The following is a 15,920-nucleotide window of genomic DNA, read 5'->3' as shown; positions in this document are numbered from 1 at the left end:
TAAACCATGCAAAACCATCATGTCCCGGGCCCCAGTTCCCAAAGGATGACACTGCATGGTGATAGCTTCAGTCCAGGAGGGAGCTAGAGCCCTTCATTTTGTTTCTGAGAGCAATGGTCAGAGAACTGATGTCTCTCATCTTTAGTCTCAAGTTCTTCTCTGGCTGTAGAAATAATATGTGTTCTTTTAGAAGCCTCCTGGAACACAGAAAAGTATAAAGAACATAAAACATACATAACCTAATTACCTGGAGCATCTTCCATCGATATTTTGGTTTATTTCTTCCCACTCTATACTTTTTCACATAGTCAAGTGTCTGTTAAATTCCTGGTTTTGCAGTCTGCTCTGTTCATTGACCATCATAAGGTGATTATCTCTCATGTGGTGGCAACTTATAATACAACTTGTCCTCCTCTCCCATTAGCAAGAGAAAGGAAAGAAAAGCTTTAACTGTAGAGGGATGAGAGTCAGGAGACAGAAAAGCGGGCATCAGAAGACAGGGCGAGGGAGATGACTTGATAAATGAGTGATGTGGTGTCATATTTATTTATAACATACTGAGGCTTAGAGGTGCCAAGCAGCCTACAGGATATCAGAGGCGGCAGACTGGATTGAAACCAGGTCCAACTTGAAACCCTCTGCCTACACCATATGATTTTCTACTGGGGAACTGAATGGCCTCAAGGAGTGTTCATGTGATGGAGAAACATGCAAAGAGGACCTTCAAGAATCTTGATTCAAGAACATTGATATTTTGTACTTTTGTTCCTTGGAATAACAGACTGGCTTGTCTCTGGTGCTCCTGCCTTCTGGAACCTCGTTGCCTGACATGGGGTTTAGGGAAATATTAGTCTCATTGCTTACAATGTGGTTTTCAGAATCAGAAGTGCTGAGTCACAGTGACCCACCAGGGAAATGATACCAGAAGCTACACCCCAGGGGCACCCCATAGGAAGCCCCAAAACACTGTTACTCCAATCCTTATGTAAGACTTGATCATTTAGAAAATTATCTAAAGACCCGTGTCTTACACATTTCTAGATTCTTGAAGGTCCTCTTTGCATGTTTCTCCATCACCTGAACACTCCTAGAGCCCATTCAGTTCCCCAGTAGAAAATCATACAGTGTAGGCAGAGAGTTTCGAGTTGGACCTGGTTTCAATCCAGTCTGCCGCCTCTGATATCCTGCAGGCTGCTTGACACCTCTAAGCCTCAGTTTCCCCATTCACAAAATGGAGTTACTACTACTCATGGGGTTACTGTAAGGGACTGGAGAAGGCTTTATGCAGTAATTGACAGTCAGTACTTTATAAATAAATATGACACCACAATAAAAGTATAACTATGGGGTTGGGGATTTAGCTCAGTGGTAGAGCGCTTGCCTAGGAAAGTGCAAGGCCCTGGGTTCAGTCCTCAGTTGGGGTGGGGAGTATAACTATGTGTGGTGGTATTGTTTTCCCCAAAATATTGTGCACCCTAATATACTTATCTGGGTTCAAAGAACAGAACAGCCACTAGATACAGAGGCTAGAAAATGGTGGCACTCGCACCTTTAATCCTAGCATTCCAGAGGCAGAAATCCCTCTGGATCTCTGTGAGTTAAAGGCCACATTGGAAACAGCCAGGAATGGTGACTCACGCCTTTAATCCCAGGGAGTGATGGTAGAAAGCAGAAAGGTATATAAGGTGTGAGGACCAGAAACTAGAAGCTTTTCGCTGGTTAAGCTTTTAGGCTTTGAGCAGCACAGTTCAGCTGAGAGCCATTTGGATATGAGGACACAGAGGCTTCCAGTCTGAGGAAACAGGATCAGCTGAGGAATTGGCAAGGTGAGGTGGCTGTGGCTTGTTCTGCTTCTCTGATCTTCCAGCATTCACCCTAATATCTGGCTCAGGTTTGATTTTATTAATAAGACCGTCTAAGATTCCTGCTACAACTATGTTTGCAATGAATTACTCATTTTTTGCTTTTCGCTCCCCTGATACAGTTGTCCCATTCTCCAGAAAGGGAGGGGACTCTTGGGGTTTGCCTAAGCACACTTCAGACTTTAGGGCCTGTCCTTATAGAGTTCTCAGGCAAGGTCACCTTCAGCCTCTTCTTTTATGCTTTTTTACTGATTTGGATCCAATCTCCTCTCCATTTTCATCTCTCCAAATCTCTAAGACCCAAATCTTTCTCATCTCTGCCAAGCTTAACATTAAAATTGGCTGCTCAGCTTCCGCCGGGCAACAGCTGTCGTATTTCAGGCGTCCCGATCTGTCTGCTCTGGGAAAAGTGGGGTTTTAGTCCATTGTTACTGAATAATAATACCCTACACCGAGTCCAGCCTTGGCTCTTGCAAGCTACGGTCCTATCCACCATGGCAGTTAATCCCCCAGCAGTTTTGGGGAAGGGTAGGATCAGGTCTTTTTATCCTCCAGAGGAGCAGCGGCGTTCCCAAAGTGGGTTTCCCGGACCCCTTTTGTGGCCAGATAAGTCTGGGGATAGTTTGAATAAGTAAAAGTCAACTGTGTTGTCAGCCTTTACCCTATGCAATGCAATTCTTCAAAACCAAGATACAGTGCCTCCTGACACCTTCCCCCCCCCCCCCGCTAGAATATTCCACAGAACTATTGCTCTAGCCTTCAGCATACTGTGTCGTGAATGACTTAGCATTTCACTTTCCCCTTCCCTGTCAAAGTCAGCGCAGGAAGGGTTATTTAGCTCTCCACACTCTGCCTTGCAGACCCACTGCCTTTACACACCTCCCAAGAGCCAGTACGTGGCCCATTCTTTAGCTCTCCCAACTCTCCCATAGCCAGCTGCTAGAACAGGGCTGCTGCTGTGGGGTGACCCCTTCCAGGCGAAGAGCGCCAACACCCTGTCCCCTGCCACCCAGAAGTGAGCTCAACTTTACAGACAAGCGGAGTTTGTGATGCTCTTTGGGTAGCTTGGCATCCACCTATACTTAGATCTCAGCCAAGGCATGACATCATCCCTCGGTAGGGTCCTCGGGACACCACCCAGGCCCTGTGCTTGGTGGACCCTGCCAAAGCAACACTGCACCATTTCAAAGTCTCTAACCTTGTATGGGAACTTGGTGGCAGGGCTGCTAGGTGTGACACTTGTGCTTGTCACCCTAGGCTTACATCTTTTAGAAGTGGCTCTGCCTGCCTTCTTCTGGGTTTAGGTCACATTCTGAGCTCTCCTATATATCAGTAACCTTTTTTTCATTGTAACAAAATGCATATGACAGAAGCAACGTGAGGAAGAGTCTGTGTTAGCCCAGGGTTTGAGGGCACACAGTCCACTGTGGTGGTGAAATCACGGTAGCAGGGGCATGAGACAGCTGGCCACGTTGTGCCTGTAGGAAGCAGGGAGGGATGAAGAGGTATGCTCAGCTCCCTTTTCATTCAGATTAGGACCCCGCCCTATAGATGCCGCTGTCCATGTTCAGGATGGGTCTTCCTTCAGTTAAACCTTTCTGGAGACATCTTCACAGCATAGCCAGAGGTGTGTTTCCATGGTGACTCTAAATCTAATCAGGGTGGCATCATCCTCGCACAGCAAGTGCCACACGGCAATGCTGTCACTTGTTAACTTGGCCCAGTGTTTCTCTGACATTAGCGAGCAGACAAACTCACCTGGGTCTCCTTAGAATGCAAATTGATTAGCTACATTTCTCATCACTATTGCAAAATCCCCAATAGAAGCAACTTAATGGATGAAAGATTTGTTTGGGTTCGTGGCTCCAGTCCATCCATCATAGGGAGGAAGGCATGGAGCTTGCGGCAGCGGAAGAGCCTCCTCACATCTTGGTGAAGCAAGAACCAGAGGCAGACAGAATTTCATGGCCTGTCCCCAGTGCCCCACTTCTGCCTGCCGGACCACAGTACCAAAGGTTTCATAACTCCCCCCAAACAGCACTACCAGCTCGGACCCAAGCATTCAAAACCACAAGCCTATGGGGGATCATTTCAGACCTAACCCATAACAACACTGGAGGGTTCAGAGTCTGCTTTTCAAACCAGCTCCCTAGCGACGCCAATGCTGCAGGTCCATAGACAGCATTTGGAACAGCAAAGATCAATATTTCTCAACTTCATGTTAGAATTACCTGGGAGAACTTTTTCAATGCCATCACTCAGGTCCTGACGAACACCCTAACAGACTCTGTGAGGCAACCCAGAATAAAGGACTCTTAGATGCTCCTGGGTGAGTCTTGGTTACAGCCTTAGAATAGACGCCCCAAGCCAGGCCATGGGCTCTGTGGGGGCTAGCATCCATCTGCTCTACTTCTCTACTTCTTCACTAGTTCAGTAAGCCCTGGAAGCATCAAATGAATTCATGGCTCACCTTGCAGACTCTCAGCTTTTCTCTGGATGGTTCAGAGCTTGACCCTGACAATGAAGAGCTCTAGGCAGGAAACAATCATTCCACACCCACTCAGGTGGATTTTGGAGGCCTTTTTGAAGACAACCTTTGGTTCTGGCTGCTTTACATGTGCTGACCCAGACTCCCTTGGATCAGAGTCCCATGAGGAACACTTCCTACAGGCAGCTTTCTCTGTCCCTTTGTGTGCCCCCAAGGCTGCTGCCCACTTCTGGAGCCTACTGTCAGAGAACAGTTGACCCTCAGAGACCTTGACAACTCAGAGGAACCCACCCAGAAGAGCTTGGTCTCCACATTTTCCTGTCTGGTGTCTCAGCCATGGTTTTCAATGGGTTACATTAGACTGCTTTGGGGGAACCATTGTTCTAGACAGGTAGTTCTTCAAGAGAAGGGGCAGAATGCTTTTCTTTGCATCTCTCATATCTGGCAAGATGCATGTATACATGGATGGATGGATGGATGGATGGATGGATGGATGGATGGATGGATGGATGGATGGATGGACAAATGAGTTGATGGATAGATGGATGGATGGACAAATGAGTGGATGGATGGATGGATGGATGGATGGATGGATGGATGGATGGATGGATGGATGGACAAATAAGTTGATGGATAGGTGGATGGATGGACAAATGAGTGGATAGATGGATGGATAGATGGATGGATGGATGGATGGATGGATGGATGGATGGATGGATGGATGGACAAATGAGTAGATGGATGGATGGATGGATAGGTGGGTGGGTGGATGTGGGTGGATAGGTGGAAAGATGAATGGTAATGTGTAGTAAAGAGGACTCAGAAGATAAGGGGATAGATACAGCAGCTTTAAGAGAAAGCTGTGAATTCCTGAGGGGCAAAGGGAGAGGGTCGCCCTTATGTGGAGATGGTCTAGAAACCGGAAGTAGCCTAGTTGCTCTTATTTGTTCATTGACTCCGAGAAGATTGTCTTGAGTTACTGCTCACTGCCTTGTGCTCACACTCCCTCCCTGTCCCCATAGCCTGTTCTGCTCCCGTGAGACGGCACTGCTGGCTGCCCGGTGACCATCCACGAAGATGAGCGCCTGTGGGAGGAAAGCCCTGACCCTGCTGAGCAGTGTCTTTGCTGTCTGCGGCCTGGGCCTGCTGGGCATTGCAGTCAGCACAGACTACTGGCTGTACCTGGAGGAAGGCATCATCCTTCCTCAGAACCAGAGCACAGAGGTCAAGATGTCCCTGCACTCAGGCCTCTGGCGGGTCTGCTTCCTCGCTGGTAAGGACAGTCCTGCCCTGGGGAATACTGCCCCACGGGGTTTTCTCCCTATTTAGAGACACCCAGGAGGTGCCAGTAGACAGTTCAGCATAGACAATCTCTGCTCTAGGCAGTGTTGCAAGCAGCCATCAGACTACAGACCCAAGCTCAGACCCCGGTTCACAGTGTCCAGAGAACAAGCTCTCTCAGGTCCCAGGGCTTTCTTCCCTCCTAAAAGATCCATGCAAGCCTGGTTTTCCAACACTCTGTTCCAGCAGTAAATGACACCCCCAGCTCTAAACCGCTGTTGCAGGCCTTACCTTAGCTACGCATGTTATTGATCGAACACAATTTAGCCAATGAGGAAGTGAAGACTCCGGCAGGCTAAGTGCATCTAGACTCTTAGCTTCCCTGACATCCACAAGGTTAAGGAATAGGAAATATTCAGCAGCTTCCTATTCCCCTGTCTGTGAAATGGCCCCACAAAGAAAACATAAATGTGGATCTTTCCAGGAAGGTGCAAATTTTGATCCTGCTATTGTAGATTTGGGGATTCTCTAGAATCTAAGTGAGTTGCTACACCAAGAGCCCTGTCCTTGAGGCCTTTATCACAACCAAGTTCCACCCTATACAAGAGAAGCATCCCCGTGTCCCGCAAGACCTGTGTAAACTGTGCTAGCCAGGAGAGCCACAGTATGGTCCCTGAGCTTCTCTTGTGGAATCCTGGAGCCTGTGTGCACATTGAGAAAAGATATAGCTTGTTCCCCCAGCTTTTCACCCACCTTGATGCTAGGGCTTTGATGGACAGGCCAGAGGTTGGATGGAGTTTAGCAGAAGGAACACATCCAGCTCCAGCCTGGCTACCCTGTGTCACTCTGTAGAGTCTGCTTAGGAACAGCATCCAACTCTGATCTCATCTCTCATGGCTCCAGATGCTGTGCCATCCATCTCTGCTTAACTAGAAGCAGAGTTTGAGGCCACTACAGTCTGATTGACAGGGTTGCGTTGGAGGGGGGGTATTGCACAAAAATCTGCACATGCATCTGAGACAGCCATGCACCATCACCACTAGTCAAAAGCAACAGATGGTACCAGATGCTTGATGGGTATAGATTTCATAGTGCCAACCTCTTCCCGGGCTTCAGGAAGAAAGTGGCATCAAGACATGTCCCCCACCCCCTGCTGTGGGCCACCAGCCAGGGGATGAAAACTTCCCTTGAGTGTTTATCCAGCCCAGGTGCAGAGACATAGGCCCAAGGATCCTAGAAACATTTGGAATGTACTAACCTCAAATCTGTGTTGGAGTAGGACCTGGAAATAGCAGTAATTTCTTGTCTCCACAGGTGAGGAGCGAGGACGCTGTTTCACCATAGAGTATGTGATGCCCATGAACTCCCAGATAACGTCAGAGTCCACAGTCAATGTTCTAAGTAGGTGTCTAGAACATTCTAAGCTGGGCTACTGGTGGGACAGAGAGCCAGACAAAGGGAAGAGTCAAACACCCAGAACCTTTCCAAGAGCTAGTGCCCTTGGCCTTACCTGATTATACTGGTCTAGTTCACTAGCACTTGCTCTGAAGAGTCATTTTTCCAGGGCGAAGCTAGATTGCTGGAACCCCCATATCTCTGGCCCCAGGAAATGAAGGAACACTCATACCCAGACTGAAGCAACGTCTCTGGACTGTAACAAGCTGACTTTATGACCTTGACCTCACCAGATTTGCTCCGACTCTCAGCAGAAACTTGCAATGTTACAGTAGAGTTCATCCCCTTGGTCTATTAGAGTTGGTTCCAGGACTCTCTGGATACAAACATCTATGAACACTTACATCTGCTATAAAAAATGGCTTAATGCTTGATGTGCATATAACCAACATACTTCAGCAGACTTCAAATAATCTCTAAATAATGGCTAATGTCTACTACAGTGTGAATGACTAACTTCAGTGTCAGCCCCTTCTCGCCTCTGAGATCAGGCTTATGTCACATGGCCCCAAGCCTCAATCCTCTCATCAGTGTGGCTGCTCTTTCCTGCCTCCATCCTGGGTCACCTGTTGGCATAAACTCAGTTGCTCTCCAGAGCCCACATGAATAGCAAAGATACTCGATGGGAAATTCTGAGGATTTAGATTGCCTCTTAGGAACCAGAAACAAAGAGCAAATTCTTTATTATACACTAGAACTCCCCCCAAGTGATTATAAATTGAAAAAGAAAGGGGCCAGCGCCAGTCTCCTGAACACTCAGAGCATGCTCTGTACCCCTGGAGATGGTGGATGTCTCTTAAAGATGAGGCAAGATGATGTGACCAGGCATGTCACAGCTCTCCTATAGACAGGCAACGTAGACTCCTGGGAGGGGAGCTTATGCATGAAGGGAAGACAAATCTTGGAATATGTTGGCAGTTGGAGCCACACCTCACAGGCCTGCCAGCACCAGGAGACCCCCTAGGCCACTTGTGTGGGACCAGGGCTTAGAGGACCTGTCCGTAGGCATCCACAGAACACACTTTCTGGAATGAGGTAATAAGGAAGGTCACTGTGGTAACCTGACGGGCTGTCCCTTTTTCCCTGCATTAGAAATGATTCGCTCAGCCACCCCGTTCCCACTTGTCAGCCTCTTCTTCATGTTCATCGGGTTCATCCTGAGCAACATCGGGCACATCCGTCCCCACCGGACCATACTGGCCTTTGTCTCTGGCATCTTCTTCATCCTCTCGGGTAAGCTATGCGGTTCTCTCTCCATACACCCTGGACTTTTGGTTTTTAGCTCCTGAGCAATTCTGTTTGGGGAAGTCCCACTCATAGCTTCGAGCCAACCCTGGACACAGAGTGAGCTGAGCCAGTGACCTTGGCAGAACGGTGTTAGGGCTGAAGGAGACTTCTGATGACCTTCCAAAAACAAAACAAAAAACAAAAAACACATAAGGCTTCAGAGTTTGAGTGACCCGATGAGTTCACGCTGGGCAGAGCTTGGATAGAATAGGAACCCAGCAACTGTGGTCACGAGACACACCACCACCACCATCACTTCCTCTCTAGCTCCCACTGACGGGTATTCATTCCTGTGTCTGAAAGGGCTACACCCTTGAATATGGCTTTGGAAAATAAATACATCACACTTGGGAATAATGATTCCTTCACTCCTAATCCTCAGCTACCCCCAGAGAGTTCTACCTTCATAATCTAACCACACCCCATATCCTGAGCTCACCAGACCCCTTCACCATAGACATGTCTTCACGGACTATCACCAGGCTGTACTTCATTCATTCATTTATTCAGTCAGTCAGTCACCATATCTATCACACCCTATTCTGGGTGCCGGCATCACTGGCTGTAGAAAGGTCAGGGTGGTGGGAGATGTAAACATGTAGAGTGGAAACAGGAACTCCGAGTGAAGAGAACTGTGACCGGGCCACCAGGAACTGCCATTGGGACTGAGAATAGTGACTGAAATTCAGAACAAGGGCTGGTCAGAGAAAACTAGAGGAGAAGTTTACCGATGCAGTGAATAGGAATTAGGGGGGAAATTAAATTAGAGAGAAGAAAGAAGAAAGAAAACTATCATGGAGTCTCTGGGGGCCTAAGAAGTGTGTTCGGAAGTGAGACTACCGAGGCATCGAATTGTCTTGAGATTTGAAACTTTGTAAGAAGGCTTGAGAGGATTTTTGAACCAAGGGACAGTATATTTGGATGTTAGAACACATGCTGTTCAGAACTGTGAGGAAAGGAAGGGAGCAGGAGCCAGGAAACCTGGACAGAGGTGGATCCAGAACTACAGGGGATGGGCAATAATGGGACAGACTAAGACGATACTGCTACAGAAAGAAGTGGGAAGATTCATGCACATTCAGAGGGTAAACTCACTAGGACCAGGATGAGGCTGGCGGGGGGGTCGGGGAGGCGCCAAGGATGAGTGCTATTTTCTTGCTTGAGCATTTCTACATCACATCCATGATCTAGGGATCACAGAAGGAGAAACAGCTTTGCACAAAGGTTATAAAATTAGTGTGGGAAACACTGGGTTTGAGCTGTCCATTGTGGCATAAAGGAGGGGTATCCAGAAAGCTGCCAGACATCAGGCTCTGGGGCTCATGGAGTCACCTGAATCGAAGACAAAGATTGGAGAGCTATCAGCCTAAGGGATGAAGGCGTGAATCATGATGAGTTATACAAGGGAAATATATGAGAAGGCAATGGAATGTGGTGAATAAAATGGGTGCTTTCTCCCCAGTGGCCTCAGGAGACCTTTTCTCTAGAAAATAACGGAACGGCTTTCAGGGCGTGCAGTTTAAGCGCCTTGAATTGGTTGGCTGGAGAAAAGAGGTCTAGAAGTTGATGCTCAGGTAGAAGATAGATAGGTGGTTTGAATAGGATGGATAGATACAATGGATGGATGGATGGATGGATAGATGATGGAAGGGTGGATGGATGGATGGATGGATGGATGGATGGATGGATGGATGGATGGATGAGTGGGTGGGTGGATGGATGGGTGGATGGATGGGTGGGTGAATGGGTGCATGGATGGGTGGATGGATGGATGGAAAGGCTGATGAACAGATAAAAAGCAATAAAGAAAAAAGGATTCTCTGGCATAGGCATCCTTATTGCCAACTGGCTTGCCAGTCCCTTTAGGATTGTTCCCCCCATTTCCCTATGAGCATAATCTTTGAGCCAGGTGGCAGGCAGATTGCCTGACTCCAAAGAACCATTCTGCCTTGTTCTTTCCTTACACACACACACACACACACACACACACACACACACACACACACACACACGACCTCCACCCATCCATTTTTTGCTCTACCTACCAACCCTTTTGCCATACAGTCTCCCCTCCATCCCACTCTTCCATTCATGTAATGAATCCAATAACACTGAAATATCCCAGCCCAGCACTGATATGGTGGTGTTCCAGCTAGCCAGAACAGGACAAATGCAGGGCCAAGCTATGCACTCTTCCTCCTGTGAATTCCATAGCAGCCAAGCTGACTGGAGATCAGGCGGCCTAAGATTCCAACTATGAGTGAATCACAGGACCATAAATCTAGGATGGAGCTGATACACAGGCTTCATAATAACAGAGGGACATTTAGGGGCAGCAGTGACTCACGCTTGAGTTAAGGACAGAGGAAGGTTTGGATCACACCTCTCTCCCTTTGACATCCCTCCTTGGAGGGGCCCCAGTTTCATCAAATGATGTGAATGGAATGAAACCCGAACAGCTCAATGTAGAGTAATTAAGTCTTGACTCAATTACACTCACTAATTGACAGAACTGCTGCCCGGGGCAGTCATGTGCACAATGGCAGTTGGCATTTGGGGCCCCAGGGGCCTCCTGATTCAATGTTGGCCAGGATTTGAACAAACTTCTCTTTCATCTCCTCACTGAAGATCTCAGAGGGGTTACACTGTGTGACCAAGTGGTCTGCATAGGCCCCAGGCTGTACTGGCAGACTCCAGGGAGATATGTACACCCCCTGCTGGAGACAGGGATTAGAAGCCCTGTTGAGGAGCCTTATCATAGTCCTCACATTAAAAAAAAAAAAGCCCTTTTGGTAGCTCAGGATTCATCCCCAGGATCATATCAATGTAGTACCAGGACCACTAGAGCAGGCCCAGTGAACAAGGATGCAGGAGGGTATGTGTGACAGAAGTGGGTATCAATCACGAGGCTTGTCTCTTGGCTCAGGAGAGTGGATGGACAGGGAGATAGCCTGTCACTCCCTACAAGATGCTGCCATAGACAGAGTCATTAGCAGGCAAGCTCTTGCTCACTCTGGAACTCCAAACTGAAGGCTTTGTTCCCAGCGGGTACCATATTGACAAACTCCCTGGACCACCAGGCTGAACGTGCCCTTCCCTCCCCTTCTCTCATGCAGGCCTCTCTCTTGTGGTGGGCCTGGTACTGTACATCTCCAGCATCAATGATGAGATGCTCAACAGAACCAAGGATGCAGAGACCTATTTCAACTACAAATATGGATGGTCCTTTGCCTTTGCCGCTATCTCCTTCCTTTTAACAGAGGTAACCTGCCCCATACTGCCCTGTGCCAGGTTGGTACTGCCCTACCCGGAAGGGAGGAGGGAAACATCCCACAGCATCCTGGACCACCTGCTCTACCAGATTCTCCAGAATGTACCTCTCCCTGGCTTTCCTGGGTCTCTTCCATCCCAGAGCACACTCCTGTCTACATGTGTACTAGCCATCCCACTGGAGAGGCTCTGTGGCTGTGTTCCAGGAAGATGCATTACAAGTGAGCTCTCTCCTCTGTTTCTCTTTCACTGTAGAGTGCTGGGGTAATGTCTGTGTACCTGTTCATGAAGAGGTATACTGCCGAGGACATGTACAGACCTCACCCAGGCTTCTACCGGCCACGCCTGAGCAACTGTTCCGATTACTCTGGCCAGTTTCTACATCCAGATGCCTGGATCCGCGGCCGCAGCCCCTCAGACATCTCCAGCGATGCCTCCCTACAGATGAACAGCAACTACCCAGCTCTGCTCAAGTGCCCGGACTACGACCAGATGTCATCATCTCCCTGCTGAGCCCTGGTCTCCTCCCCACCTGAACTTTGGATGGCTGGACAGCCTTGCCCTTCCCCTGAGCCAAGGCCCAGGCCATTCCCTCTTAGCCATTGTTACTTGACCACATCCTCTCCCTGCTCCCAGAGTAGCTCTTCCTTCAGTGGGTATCAGAGCCTGGAGTCACAGGCATGCTGATTGGCTGAGGGCATGGGTGAAGTCCTGCCTCTAGAGTGCCAATCATAGCCATGGCCCCCCGGGAATCCAGCAGCACCTCTTACTGTGCTGTGTCCGAAGATGCCCATGTTCTAGTTGTATTTTATTCCTGCACTTCCGGGTCAGCCAAGGCCATGCTGGAGTTGCCGAGTTTCTGATGATATAGACAAAGCCAGACTTGAATACTTGCCAGCCAGCCTGGCTCTCCATCCATGATCTATGCGTGAGGCCAAAAGGTGATTCTGCTCCAGTGGTCTGGCTGGCTCAGAAACCTCAAGCAAACAGTTCCTTGTGAGGCACTCTATGCTTTTATGTCTTCGGCCTCCCTCCACAAAACACAGTCTCTGTGTGACACTGCCCCCAAGGCCCTGGACTTTCTGTCTTTCATCCTTCCAGAATGCAGCTGCCCTGGTCAGGGACTAAGGTAAGTACTCAGTGGTGCCAATGAAGTCACAGAGGTGTTAACGGCTGAAGATGTCTTAATACACAAGGCCCCTTGATAAGGTATTTCACAGGGGCTTTTGATGCCTTAACCCAAAGAAGTGACTGATGACGAGAACCCCAGGATTTGATGATTCTGTGTTCAGAGCTCCAAGCACTGTGTCCCTCCCTGGGGGCATTGTCCCTGACTTCAAGGACCATATTTCCATCCAAGGCTCTAAGATCTAATCATGCAGACAGGTGTCTGTACCAACTAAGGACACTGTAGCTGCGAGCCAGGTTTGACGACACAGTGTATTTGGAGCCCAAACAAGCCAGATTCCAGATGATCCAGCTGCCTTGTTGCCAAGGATGCCTGTGAACATTTGGGGGTTGCCAATTTAATCCTAATATGGGGAAGCATCTGCTTCCCAGTTATTTGACATATGTGGGCAAATCACATGCCTCCAGAAGGCAGACAATGCGACAACCGCTTTCCTGATGGGGAAGCTGAGCCGGGCCGCGGCAAGCAGCTTCTGGGAAGTCCGTGAACCCCCCACAGTTCTCCAGGTGTCCGCCCAGCTTGACCGTGCTTCTTTCTGAGAGTTCTGAGTGGCGAGCCAATGTGGGACTCTCTTTGCTGTGTATTTTTGCCGTGCTCACTTTTGCCTCGCTCTCTTTAAGATGCCAAATGTCCCTGAGCACACAAAGTCACAGTGGGTAACTGGCAGGCTCTGGCAAGTGGCACAGGAAACCACACAGCTGGGGCCTACAGAGGGACATTGACTCAGTCAGCTTGGAAGAGGCCATAAGTTCAAGATCAAGTTGTCAGAGGACTGATCTGTGGGACATTTCCTCCACACGTAGAGATGGCCACCTTCTTGTTGTGTGCCCATGTGCCTCTGATACTTTATTTTCTCTGGTACATTCAAATTACCTCTTGAGGGACACCAGGGGCTGGGGACAGTATCTCAGCTGGTAGAATGCTGATCTAGCATGCATGAAGCCCTGGATACAACTCCTAACTCTACATATTCCAGGTGTGGCGGCACACATCTGTAACCCTAACACTTGGGATGTAGAGGGGTTGTTCAAGGCCAGTCTCACCTACAAGCTAGTTTGAGACCAGCCTGGGCAACATGAGACACTCTCTCAAAAAATTTTAAGACATCAATTATGAGTCAAAGCTCATTCCAATAAAGTTGATGATCACAATTACTATATCGTTTAAGTACCCATGTAGAAATATATTCACATTCTGAGAACTGGAGGCTGTGGTCTGAGAGTACAAATTTGGGAGAGGGCACAACTCAGCCCCTCACATGCGGATTGCTTCGTAACAGGTCACGACACTGCTTTCCCAGCACAGGGGAAGGGAGGATGAGAGAAGCTGTTTTGTCTCCCAGCTCTGTCACTGACTCACTGTGAATCCCCAGGCAACCCCTTCTATTCTGAGAAGCTCAGCTGAAGTTGTTCCCAAGCCCACTCTCCACACCCACGCCCACACCTCTAATGATTTGGTCCACATTGTTCTTGTCTGCCAATTTCCGTATCTGCCTGTGAACTGAGAGCGACGGGCAGGCCCCGGCTTCCCACACCATTGGCGCCTCGCAATGATCATTCGCTTTTGTTGCTGTTTGCAAGAGTCCGTTTGGAGACTAAGTGGGATTTTCAAACTGGACAAATGTTTAGACATGCTTGACTCCAATTTGTGTCAATGTTATTAACACCCAGGATGCACTTCTCTCTCTCTCTCTCTCTAAAACACTTTCTCTGTCACTGTGCCAGGCTCGGTTTTGTACACATGGGGAAAAAATAGAATTCACTCCTAACTGCAAGCCGACTGTTGACCGTGGTATTGTTAGAGTGGGCCATCCCCAGCCTGAGACTGAGTTGTCAAGTCAAGGGGGGCAGGATGTTCCCACCCCGGAACGGGCCATGTGCGCTTCCCTAGCAATGAGTCTGGGTCCCTTTCTTCTCCCATGAAGGATGGGTGAATGTATCAACACCATACCACTATCATAATTTCTTTTCCATCCATAAACTCATCTCAGAAACTATTCATAGCCTTTCCTTGATCAAAAGATTTCTTAATAACCCAACTCTTGCCATCTCTTGGTTGTGCTTTCTGAGTTGACTTTATCCTTGGGTCAGCAGCAAGATGATCACATAAAATATGATCTGGAAGATGCAGCAGTGACAGCAGAGGTACAGGGGGTACCCCTTCTTTTATCATCCCTAGAGACAAAGACAACATCTCCAGAAGCAAACCCCGCAGACTCACCTCATGTCTCCCTAGCCAATTCTGGGTCACATACCCATTTCTGAACCACCCTTTGGCCAGAGAAATAGGATGATCATCTATCATCATAGAAGGAATTATCCCCCAAAACTTAAGGTAACAGTGGCCATATCATACTATTTGAGGGGGTTGGCTGGGCCTCAGCAAGGTGGCTCTTGCTCAGTCTCAGTCTCATGGGTAATTGAACTTGAGCAGTGACCGTTATTTCAAAGACTTTTTTATTGACTTGTCTGGCCACTGGGGTCCACTGGCAGGCAGTAGTTGAGGTTATTGGCTGGAACACCTGGGTATAGATGGGATTTCCTCACAGCCCAACAGCTGGGAGCTAAGAAGGACTATCCCCGGAGCCATACTACTTGTTTTGAAGAAGCCTTGGAAGTGCTAGGCTAAAAAGTCACTTTTATTGCCATTATCAAACCACCCAGATTGAAGTGCAGGAACATAGATCCTGCAGCTTGAGGGTAGAGAAGCCCAGCTTCCACTGTAGGAAGAGAGTTGGCATCTGCTTTAGTGACCACCTTGGAAACACAAGACATCACTTCCTGATTGGCTTTGCTGATGTTCTTCCAGCCCCAAGATCCAGACGCTATTCTGGGTAAGGGCTGTGTCTCTAACAAACTTCCAGATTATGTCAAGACCGTTGCACACTCTAGGGGTTCTAGATAGTTTTAATTTCCTCAGAGGGTTCTCACCTCAGGATTAAGAACTTGGGCCTAGATCTGATGGAATTTACCCTCAGAGATGGAGATAAAGCCACCTCCTCATTAGTGCTCCTGGGAATTACTGGCTTCTTACGAAATGCTAAAGGTCCCAGTATCATCCTCGCTCCCTCCCAGCCTTCAGTGGCCTC

At 48.5% G+C, this 15,920-nt stretch overlaps 1 protein-coding gene across 1 annotated transcript in view; it reads left to right on the top strand.

The window, feature by feature from the left end:
• The window catches only part of Cacng5 (calcium voltage-gated channel auxiliary subunit gamma 5), a 48,271-nt gene extending 33,445 nt beyond the window's left edge, over nt 1–14,826 (top strand). The window contains exons 2-6 of the mRNA XM_006970475.4: nt 5,373–5,623; nt 6,946–7,032; nt 8,179–8,319; nt 11,490–11,635; nt 11,899–14,826. Of these exons, the coding sequence (XP_006970537.1) occupies nt 5,428–5,623; nt 6,946–7,032; nt 8,179–8,319; nt 11,490–11,635; nt 11,899–12,156 (828 nt within the window). The 5' untranslated portion in view covers nt 5,373–5,427 and the 3' untranslated portion in view covers nt 12,157–14,826. The remainder of the gene's footprint in view (nt 1–5,372; nt 5,624–6,945; nt 7,033–8,178; nt 8,320–11,489; nt 11,636–11,898) is intronic.
• The last annotated feature ends 1,094 nt before the right edge of the window (nt 14,827–15,920 follow it).

Source organism: Peromyscus maniculatus, chromosome 8, assembly GCF_049852395.1.
Source record: "Peromyscus maniculatus bairdii isolate BWxNUB_F1_BW_parent chromosome 8, HU_Pman_BW_mat_3.1, whole genome shotgun sequence".
NCBI classification, from domain to species: domain Eukaryota; kingdom Metazoa; phylum Chordata; class Mammalia; order Rodentia; family Cricetidae; genus Peromyscus; species Peromyscus maniculatus.
Note: the sequence above shows the minus strand (reverse complement) of the source record. Positions and strands in the feature narration are given on the sequence as shown.